The sequence below is a fragment of the Semicossyphus pulcher genome, unplaced genomic scaffold (genome assembly GCF_022749685.1).
Source record: "Semicossyphus pulcher isolate SPU_LCO1_2020_fin unplaced genomic scaffold, fSemPul1.0.p SCAF_12, whole genome shotgun sequence".
NCBI classification, from domain to species: Eukaryota; Metazoa; Chordata; class Actinopteri; order Labriformes; family Labridae; genus Semicossyphus; species Semicossyphus pulcher.
Window position 1 is genome coordinate 25,457,147 of NW_027211626.1, and position 10,635 is coordinate 25,467,781.

At 43.2% G+C, this 10,635-nt stretch overlaps 2 protein-coding genes across 2 annotated transcripts; one reads left to right on the forward strand and one right to left on the reverse strand.

Annotated features, from left to right (window-relative positions):
• Window positions 1-4,266, forward strand: mcfd2 (multiple coagulation factor deficiency 2, ER cargo receptor complex subunit). The gene is made up of 4 exons (XM_069658400.1): window positions 1-85; window positions 667-852; window positions 979-1,138; window positions 3,857-4,266. Exons 2-4 carry the CDS (start codon window positions 668-670, stop codon window positions 3,986-3,988), a joined length of 477 nt encoding a protein of 158 aa, XP_069514501.1. The 5' UTR covers window positions 1-85; window position 667; the 3' UTR covers window positions 3,989-4,266.
• Window positions 4,267-6,456: 2,190 nt separating this feature from the next.
• prop1 (PROP paired-like homeobox 1) lies at window positions 6,457-10,100 on the reverse strand. The gene is made up of 3 exons (XM_069659337.1): window positions 10,007-10,100; window positions 9,078-9,310; window positions 6,457-6,828 (listed from the first exon to the last, which is right to left on the reverse strand). The coding sequence occupies exons 1-3, from the start codon at window positions 10,098-10,100 to the stop codon at window positions 6,457-6,459; spliced, it is 699 nt and encodes a 232-aa protein (XP_069515438.1).
• Window positions 10,101-10,635: the final 535 nt, after the last annotated feature.

The following is a 10,635-nucleotide window of genomic DNA, read 5'->3' on the forward strand; positions in this document are numbered from 1 at the left end:
GTCCTTAAAGGCAGTGTCCGATTAGTATCGTTTCCAGACAACTAAGAAAACAGCACAACTATCCGCGAAGACAAATTATTTACAAGTAAGTATGAAAATAACATTTTACGTCATTATATTATGGGTCGTTTTTTATGTTTTGTGCATTTAATGGGCCGTAGCATCCCAACGCAGTCCTGAAGCGAAGCTTTTAGGTAGCAAATGTTCATACAGACAGCCTTTTTGCTAGCGTATGTTTCCGTTAATTTCTGGTGTTTACTTATATAAACCGTTAGATAGGTATTCTCGTAGTGCTTACGGTGTGGAGCTCCGTCGCTGCGCGATACTTTTACAGCAGTTAAATAGGTCATATAGCAATTTGTTTTTATGTCTTTACCTCTTAGAAGTATTTCAGTATAAAGTGATTAACCCAGATTTGATTTGCAAATGTGATTTAACGTAATTGTCTCCTCTAATGGCAAAATGGGGCACAGTGGTTCTAAGATAGAGCAGCTCTAATCAGACTTTGATGGAGAGAAACAGAAGGCTTCACAGAAATTGTGAGGGGAAACTAAAATACAGAATGTCAGTCAGTATAAATAATATGTGTACATTCAGTGTTTAAAACGTCATATTCACCAAAGCTAATTCAACCTTCCACCTGTCTATCTGTCTGTCTGCCTGCAGAATGAGGAGCAGCAGGTGTAGGTTACAGTGGGGGGGTCTGCTCCTCCTCCTGTCCTGCTGTGTGCTCTCTGTCCTCTCTCAGGTGGATCCTCAGCACCATCAGCAGCAGACGGTGGTGGAGTCTGCAGCTCACGTATCGGGTCATGCTCACGGTCGACTCGACAAAAACATGGTCCAGGACAAAGAGTGAGTGACACCCCCACACGCATCTCTGCCAGGGCTGTAGTGTGTGATCCAGCTCTTATTTACACACAACGGTGAACTTTGAACCCGGCAGCGGTCACACACTCTGTCATGGTCTCTGTGTTTCAGTCACATCATGGAGCATTTAGAGGGAGTGATCGACAAACCAGAGAACGACATGAGCCCCCAGGAGCTCCAGCTGCACTACTTCAAGATGCACGATTACGACGGCAACAACCTGCTGGACGGGCTGGAGCTCGCCACAGCTATCACACACGTGCACAGAGAGGTGGGTAATGTGTGTGTGTACCTGTTCTTGTTAGTTAACTTTAATACAGGTCATCAATTCTAACTAATGACTAAAGCAGATAAACTTAAGTTATATACTTTTTTATTTTTCCCGTCACAAATTAGCTGCTTTAAAAACACAGTTAAGTGTTTCCTTTATTGTTTTTTTTTTTGCACAAAGTAAATTATTTAAGAAAAATTCCCCACTGTCCCCTGTTAGGTAAACTGTGACTGGTGCATTGTGGGGATGATCACTCCCCATAACATGCTACTATAAAGAGAAAAGATGGGATTCATGGACATGACGAACATCTTTCTTTCTTTGGTATTGCACTTTTGGCAAAAAGGAAACCGTGTTCTTAAAGATAAAGAGAAAAGGAAACTAAAGGTGTGTTCAGACTTATTGCAAAGCTACTTTTTCACCTGCTGTGATTACATTGAAAATCAATGCATAGGCCTTGAATTTGGGCAGGTTGAAAAAATTCAACTTGAGTGAATAATTTGTCAGACGCTGTCTTTTTGAAAGCAAATCAGTGTTGAGATTCTTCTGAAGTCTTCAGGTCGCAGAGGAAATGGTCGAACCAAACCCCATTCAAAAAACAAACATTTTAACAGTAGTTTTCTTGTCGTCTCTCAGACAGACCTGACCAAGCATGCATTTATAAATCTGCATCGTGATGTAGTTACTTCAGCATCCTTTCAGCCTGGTTAGTGTCATTAAAACTCTCTGGTTGTTTCACAAAATACATAGGACCTTAAGTTATAGCTAATCTGCACACTTAAATATTTATTTATTGCATATCATATTTTCATTGTTATAGTGAATAAGTGAGTTTCAGTAGCCCAGAAACAATAGCTCAAAATGCAGCTAACTTTAGCAGCGTCAAATCGCTAAAACTCAGATTTAATCTTCAGTGAAATCGCCCATGAACAGTTCATCTTAACTTGCATCCCACCTGCTACGCTGTTCGCTTGTTGGTGTGTTGGGAGGAGTCCAGTTAATCCAACCTGCTCCCAGCGACGGTGTTTGATTCAGGAAAAGATCAACAGTGTAAATCTGTTTTCTGTCCCATACAGAGGGGAAGATGGTAAAGAACTGAAATCTGGTAAAAACTTTGTAGTTTCAACAAGTTCAAATAAAACATGAACAATATTATAACTATGACTATCACTGATAATAACGTATCATTAACTACAGTACAGCTATCATCAGTCTCGCTCTCCTTGTTAAAGCTCTTCAGTAGGCTGCAACAGTTTCACTCTTTAACAGCATCTCATCGCACAGCTAGCTCGCTCTGAGTCACCAGGCATCCCAGCATGCTTGAAGCAGTGAATCAGGTGCTTGACTTGCACAGTGAATGCGCTCTACTTGGTCTGCGTTTCATGATGTTTACTGTTTTACTTCTTTCGTTCTAATACTGACTTTCATACTTTTTTGATCAAAGCAAACAGTGAATACAGTATGCAGATTCTTTTAGGTTCTATTATGTCATTTCTCAGTATTAGTAGAAATCTCAGTCATTAATGTCTTTAATGAGTTTACTGTTAAACTTCAGTTAATAGCCTTTAATCTATAAATTCACCTGCCTTTATTAGAGAGAGGCCCCTCTCTAAATAATGACTTGTTGGTCTGTGAAGCATATCTGCTTTGTTTGTTGTTCAATGCATACAGTATGCTGTAAACATGTTTCTATAAAGTCAACACAAGCAGCAGAGTCCTCCCGTCCCTCCCGTCCCACCTGTCGCTCACTGTGCTGTAAATGTCTTTATCCTTCGTCCTGATCGTCTGATGGAGACTCTGAGCTGCTGCGCTCGCGTGCTGTGGTTCCACGTGCACGTATTAGTGCTGCTTGTTTACCTTCTTTCCTCCCGCCGCTACACGTACCAGCCTTCTGACCGTCTTTCTCAGTCACAGGTTCAGATTTACTTCTCCTCTTCTCTCTCTCTCTCTCTCTCTCTGAATGGAGAAGTGTCTCACTGCTGCTCCTGTTTTTTTGTCCTGCAAACTTAAAACCTGACAACATTCAGGTTCTTCTGTTTTCTCCGTGCCGCCACAGAGACCGTGAAATGTGACGTGTGGCATTGAAGAGAAGGAAAAAGAACGGTGCTTCGCTGCACAGACAACCAGATAAACAGTTAGTGTATTCGGGCTTCTGACTGAGACCGGCCTTTATTTGTCAAACGTGCAGCCACACCCGGCGAGACTTAATTTGGGATCTGTGTTTATTTGAAGTCTTAAGGTAATCCTGTTATCTTCTGTCGGAGGGTTCATCTGCAAATATATACGACTGATTGGTTTTTCTTGCAGCTACGGTAAACATCAGATATCACACCCAAATAAATTCACATTTCCTTAAAAGAGATGCAGTCAGAAAACATGCTGCATGATTTTCCAGATATCTTCCAATATAGTCGTTCTTTTGAGCAGGTCCAGAAAGCGATGGAGGGGAATTGCCTCGTCTCCCCGACAACTTCTCCGACATGTTCTGTCAACATTAATTATGTTTTTGTTTTTTGTAAAGAGTAATGAAGCAACGAGTGAGGCTCGTCCAACAGAATTCACTCCCATACGAAGAGAAGATGCTTCACATTGTTGACTCGTTATTTTATTATTACTCTTTCTCCCCTCTGTGCCTGACATGATTTGTGGTAGTCCCTCTACCCTTTGCAGTTCTGAAGAGTTGTTGCATAGAGTTTTGTGATCTTGTGCGTCCCTCAGGAGCGAGGAGAGAACAGCGCGCCGATGAAGGAGGATGATCTGATCGCACTGATCGACGACGTTCTGAAGGACGACGACAAAAACAACGACGGTTACATCGATTACGCAGAGTTCGCCAAATCACTGGAGTGAAACGTCACCTGATCGCACAGCAGCAACAACATGACTCTGCAGGAAGAGGAGCGGTCCACACAACCATCCTTTAATTCTTTCTCCTTGGAAGGCGATCAATGAGAATATCGCTTATTAATAATACCTCTTTCTGTTGATAATTCAGTAATTTAATAAGTGACAAAAGGAGGAGGACAAAATGCCCCGTTTCTTACACTGACTCTGGTGTGTGCAGGTCCCTTTCAAATCCTCTTTAAAGGCTCAGTTCACCCAAACACCACCAACAAATACATTCTTTTATTCTGTTTTCTGAGCTACACATTCTAACACGAGTTTCTTTAGAGTGAAGTGAGAATTTATGATTATTTGTTTAAGTGTGCAGGACACTGTGTGGTGTGTTGTTCTTTTAGTGGTGCTATCAGTCGTGCAGTAGCATCTGAACAGAATGTCATCACACTAAACGCTGGACTCCAGCAGACGCACATTTACATGGACACACTGCTGCCGTGTGGACCAAACGATTCCCTCTGTCAATTCTTCTGTTTGTGATGAAAGCGAGTCAAACCGGAAAGTGGCCTTGACCTGCTCACATGTACAGTTTAAATGTAACGCTGATGTTTTTGTGTGGAGAGGAGAAAGATGCTGGACTGGGGAGGTGAAGCTCGAGGATCCTCTCAGCTGTGTCTCCTCGTCTCTTCCTCCTCCTGCCTGTGACCCAAAAATGGATGGTTGAGATCATCTTGAAGGATGTTTTGGTTCCTTAAATGCATCTCAAGGAGAGAGGAGGCGTGCAGGAGCGAGGATGCACAGGTGTATCCTCTGCCAAAGTCTTCAGCACCTTTTGATGCATGAAAGAGGCGTGGCACACAGCTGTAAAACACAAATCATATATAAAACAGAAGTTATGTAAGTACAGAAATAATGAAAAAAGGTGGAAGCACTGATCATTCCCGGTTCGCCCGGCTCCTCGTTTTCCCTCCTCTCCTCCTCGGCCCATGTCTCAGGTGTAAGGGAGTAAGGCTGGAGGAAAGGAGGTGAGGGAAGGAGTGAAAATGAGAAGAGGTCTTTGTGCAGCTCACGTGTCCTCGTTTATCACAATCATACAAGCAAAATCCTCCTCTTCACCATCTCAGCAGATACTTGACCTCATAGAGTGAATGTAAAGCAGCATCACGCTGCTGCTTCTGTCACTGGATAAGCTCAAAGCACACTGGTCGTCTCCAGTAAAGCACTTGTTATAAACCATTGAACATGTTTGCTTCAGCTGCCTTTAAACCAGACGTGGATCAGACATGTCGTCTCTCTCCGTGTGTTGTTGAATCCATCTGTGATTCTTTCTACAGGTTGATTTTCGTACGGATGAATTCTATATTTTTGCCATCAAGTGTTGAATTTTCAGCTGTTGAATGCAAACATGTAAAAGAGTGAGAACAGAACAGAAGCAACTGTGTTGTCTCTGGAAAGTGAAATATTAAAGACTGTAATCTTCACACTTTGACTTGTTTTATTCATGAAACCACATTTACAAGGTGATCTGTATTCTCAAGCTTCTGAGCCGTCAAACACTCAGGAAATATGTAGATTAACATTTTCCCTTAAAAGGTCATTCTTGTGTTTTTAAACCTGGGGACTGTTTTTACATATTTTAGGGTCTAAATGACGAATAAGTACAAAGGTTTTTGAATTGCTCCAGTAGATTGTTTCATTCAGCAGCCATGAAACAGCTGCAACATAATCCAATCAAAGGTCGTCCACTAAAAGTTCTTGTTGTTTCCACTGACAGGCTCAGATTATTATTCTAAGTGTGTGACAACATTACAGAAAGGATCCCTACAGAGATAGACCTTTTTGTTACAGAGGAAGATGATTGTTTTAACCACAAACAGACGTTACATCGCTCTCTGCAAACACACCAGACTCCATTCATAAAAACACTGATTTTAACTCACAGGACACAGGAGCTGCTGCTCTGAGTCTGTTAGTTTCTTTGTGTTTTTGTGCCTTTTATGTTTTAAATAGTTCAGATCCAATACAACAGCTGTAACGGCAACTCCTGTGTTCCACAAGGTAAAATGTTTTGAAACAGACGTGACTTTGCTGTACTCAAAGACTAGTGTCAGCAACAACATGACTCTGCAGGAAGAGAAGCGGTCCCCACACCCATCCTTTCATTCTTTCTCCTTGGAAGGCGATCAATGAGAATATCGCTTATTAATAATAATTATTTCTTTTAATAATTCAGTAATTTAATAAGTGACAAAAGAAGGAGGACAAAATGTCAACAAGAACTTTTAGTGGATGACCTTTGACCCATCAAGGATTATGTTGCATCCATTACAGCCTGTTTCACTGCTGCAGGATGAAACCATCACTTCTAAAACATTTATTCACAATTAGTAATTTAGACCAAATAACAAACATGGCCCGTCCCAAAAATACAATTAAACATGTGGAAGATCAAAAGCTGGATGTTTGTTCTCTGACGCTCTTTAGCTCCAGTGAGCGGCCGGCTCCAGAGGCTGCATGGAGGCCAGTGAAAACATGGGGGAGGTGATGTTGCTCCTCAGCTGGCTGTACCAGTCTTCATGCTGCCGCGGGGCTGCTGCTGGTGGGACGCTTCCGGGGCAGGGGCACTGGCTGACCGGGCCTGGATGACCGGGGTACGGACTGGAGGGCAGCATGGGGGGAAGGCGGGGGAGATGAGCCAGGGGCTGGTGGTAGTACTGACGATTCATGCTGGTCGCCTGGACGTGAACGCCTCCCAGCAGCCCCCTGTGGCCCGGCATCACACCCACTGGGAGAATTTTGTGTGAGGCGCGCTCCTGCTTCCTCTGTTTGGCTCGTCTGTTCTGAAACCAAACCTGCAGAGGACACGCAAGGAGCGGGGAGACAAGGATAGGTTAGAGACCATGAAAGGTTGGAGACAGTACACAAAGACAGGTTAGAGACAAGGACAGATAAGGGACAAGGAGACAAGAACAGGTAAGATACCAGGACAGGTTAGGGACAAGAAAATAAGAATGGTTTAGAGACAAGGACCAGTTAGAGACAAGGACAGGTGAGAGACATGGAGACATGGATAGGTTGGAGACAGTACACAAAGAAAGATTAGAGACAAGGAGACAAGGATAGGTAAAGACAAGGACAGGTTAGAAACACTGAGACAAGGACGGGTTAGAGGCGAGGACAGAATGAGGACAGGTTAGGAACCTGGATAGTATGGAGACAGTACACAAGGACGAGTGGAGACAAGGAGACAAGGACAGGTTAGAGACAAGGAGACAAAAACAGGTTAGAGACAAGGAGACAAGGAAAGGTTTGAGACAAGGAGACAAGAGTGGGTTAGAGACAAGGAAAGGTAAGAGACAAGGAGACAAGAGCAGGTAAGAGACAAGGACAGGTTAGGGACAAGAACAATTTAGAGATAAGGATAAGTTAGAAACAAGGACAGATAAGAAACAAGGAGACAAGAACAAGTAAGACATGACAAAAGGTTATAGGCAAGGAGACAAGGACGGGTTTAAGACAAGGAGACAAGAATAGGTTAGAGACAAGGAGACAAGAACAGGTTAGAGACAAGGAGACAAAGAAAGGTTAGTGACAAAGAAACAATAATAGGTTAGAGATAAGGCAAGGTTAGAGACAAGAAGAAGAGGACTGGTAAGGGACAAGGACAATTTAGTGATAAGGATAGGTTAGAAACAAGGACAGATAAGGAACAAGGAGACATGAACGAGTAAGCCATGACAAAAGGTTATAGACAAAGAGACAAGGACAGGTTTAAGGCAGGGAGGCAAGAATATATTAGAGGGGTAGAGAAGAGGACTGGTTAGGGACAAGGAGACAAAGAAAGGTTAGAGACAAGGAAGCAATAATAGGTTAGAGATGAGGAAAGGTTAGAGACAAGAAGACAAGAAAAAGTTAAAGATGAGGAGACAAGGACAGGTTAGGGACAAGGACAAGGTAGAGACAAAGGAAAGGGATGGGTTAGAGATGAGGAAAGGTAAGAGACAAGGATACAAAGACAGGTTAGAGATGAGGACAGGTTAGAGACCTGGAGACAAGGATAGGTTACAGACAAGGAGGCAAAGACAGGTTACAGACAAGGAGACAAGGACAGGTTAGAGACCTAGAGACAAGGATAGGTTACAGACAAGGAGGCAAGGACAGGTTAGAGACAAGGAGACAAGGACAGGTTAGAGATGAGGACAGGTTAGAGACCTGGAGACAAGGAAAGGTTACAGACAAGGAGGCATGGACAGGTTAGAGATGAGGACAGGTTAGAGACCTGGAGACAAGGATAGGTTACAGACAAGGAGGCAAGGACAGGTTAGAGACAAGGAGACAAGGACAGGTTAGAGATGAGGACAGGTTAGAGACCTGGAGACAAGGATAGCTTACAGTCAAGGAGGCAAGGACAGGTTAGAGACAAGGAGACAAGGACAGGTTACAGATGAGGACAGGTTAGAGACCTGGAGACAAGGTAAGGTTAGAGACAAGGAGACAAGGACAGGTTAGAGACCTGGAAACAAGGAAAGGTTACAGACAAGGAGGCATGGACAGGTTAGGGACGAAGAAAGGTTAGAGACAAGGAGACTAAAGACAGTTGTGTTCAGGGTGAGCGAAGCAGATAATAAATTAACCCTAAGAAGTGCTTTAAGTTCATATAAATGGTCCAACTGTTGCAGACATTGTAATATTATCTTTGCTGTCATTTCAAAATAAAAGCACAATAATTAATAATTAACTTGTGTGAAACTTTAGGTTAAAATACTGTAATTAATAATGAAAGTATTTTAACCTGAAGTTTCACACTCTGAAGCATGTTTCATGCAGCTTTCCTGTGATATCAGACACTTAATACAATAATGGACGGCAGGGATAATGAGAATGACAATTTTAGGTAATTGAACTGCGAAGTGATGATGTCATATCCTGCAGGTGTTCAGTTTTGCATGATGTCCTGTACATACAGTGCTTCTGTTTAATGGAAGTTGATTAAGTAATTTGGTATGACTCCTGCTGAATATCAGAGCCACTCTGAATCACACTGTCCTAACTGACCCGTCATAGCTGCTCATCATGTCTGACAGGAAATTGACCCCCCCACCTGTATGCGGGCCTCGTTGAGCTTGGTGACCCGGGCCAGCTCCTCTCTTAAGTATATATCAGGGTACTGGTTCTGTCCAAACGCCTCCTCCAGCTGCTCCAGCTGCTTGTGGCTGAAGGAGGTGCGGTGTCGTCTGCGGGCGGGGGAGGGTTGGAGGCCTCTGCTCCTCCTGCCGAGGCCGACAGACAGGGAGGTCTCACACAGTGACCCCTTCCTCACCGGGTCTCTGATATCTGTTTTCAGGAGGAAGAAAGACGGTTTAAGGGTTTGAAAAGATGCTGAATGGACTTTTCACTTCCTCAGCGAGACACAAACACGTAGATTTAACTTGTAAAGGAGCATTTCACCGATGATTCTGTAAAAAAGAGGGATTACACGACTCTCTGGTTCCCACTGCCAGCAGGCAACCTGAGAGCGACGGAGCTTTAGCTGCCGAAGACGAGCTCGTGAGAACAAGATACCAGAACCTGCAGGATTACAGCGAGATTATTAAACAAAGTGACTAATCTGACAAATTGGTGGACTGAGCTGACCTCTTGTCATCATGACGGACAGAGAGGAGACACAGGAGGAAGGTTTCATGACAAAGACTGTTTATCTTATTTTATTTTTATTAACCAAACCTGCAGGATTGCATCGTACAAACTACTTATATACTATCAGGAGTTTAAGGGCCATAAGCTGAATTTCAAAGCACATATTTATTAAATATAACTAGTTTAATGATCAATAAATTCATAAAGTTTTTGTCTTTACATTTTTCTCTGAACCCCCACAGACAGCTTTTAGACCATCATGCAACACGGGCAGACCAACACTGCTTTAAAGTCACTTCAATGATAAATCTGAGAAACATTTGATAGTTGCAGAAACTCAAAGCTAATAACAGAGTGTTAATGATCAGTGTGGAGAGAGTTTCTCAGACTCACCTGCGGTGGAGCTGACGGTCATCATGTCAGAGTACACCTCTGCACACTCCTGCTGGCTCCTCGCTGCGTCTCCTGCTGCCTTCACCTGAGCCATCGCTGCAGGTCTGCTCTCTGACGGGACCACCTGCGCCCTCTGATCCACAAAATGAAGTCACATGATGGGCCCAGGTCACGCCCACCTGGTCTACCTTTACCTGTGTGACCAGAGGGCAGTGACCATGAGACAAGCAAAGTGTTTTATAGATTCACTGTTTAAGTCCCTCCAGTTCTGGTTCAGGTAAGAGATGTGTTCAGCGATAACCTCTGATACAGACTTCGTTTATCCAGCGTCAGGAAGGTGGACTCGTCTGCTGTCGAGTCTTTAACACTGAAGCAACAATGACGGAGAAAAGTGGAAGGACCCTGTCGAACACATTGAAGCAAACAAGAACCAGATCGTCCCTCAACAATTCAGAAAATGAAACAAATGATCGATAACCTGCGTGTGTCTTTCGACTAACACTCACATGATTCAGTGATTTGTTCATTTCATTTTTTATTCTTAATACTTTGACTTAAAGCTGATATTTCAAGTTCATCCTGACACTTGGACTGCTCTGCTTTTATTATCATTTTGACGTCTTGACATG

Excerpts from the sequence above, each read along its gene's own strand:
- mcfd2 (XM_069658400.1), top strand. The coding sequence starts at position 668 with ATGAGGAGCAGCAGGTGTAGGTTACAGTGGGGGGGTCTGCTCCTCCTC. Across the intron at positions 853-978 it reads AACATGGTCCAGGACAAAGA|TCACATCATGGAGCATTTAG; the intron begins GTGAGTGACACC and ends TCTGTGTTTCAG. Across the intron at positions 1,139-3,856 it reads TCACACACGTGCACAGAGAG|GAGCGAGGAGAGAACAGCGC; the intron begins GTGGGTAATGTG and ends TGCGTCCCTCAG.
- prop1 (XM_069659337.1), bottom strand. The coding sequence starts at position 10,100 with ATGGCTCAGGTGAAGGCAGCAGGAGACGCAGCGAGGAGCCAGCAGGAG. Across the intron at positions 9,311-10,006 it reads GACCGTCAGCTCCACCGCAG|ATATCAGAGACCCGGTGAGG; the intron begins GTGAGTCTGAGA and ends TCCTGAAAACAG. Across the intron at positions 6,829-9,077 it reads TCAACGAGGCCCGCATACAG|GTTTGGTTTCAGAACAGACG; the intron begins GTGGGGGGGTCA and ends TGTCCTCTGCAG.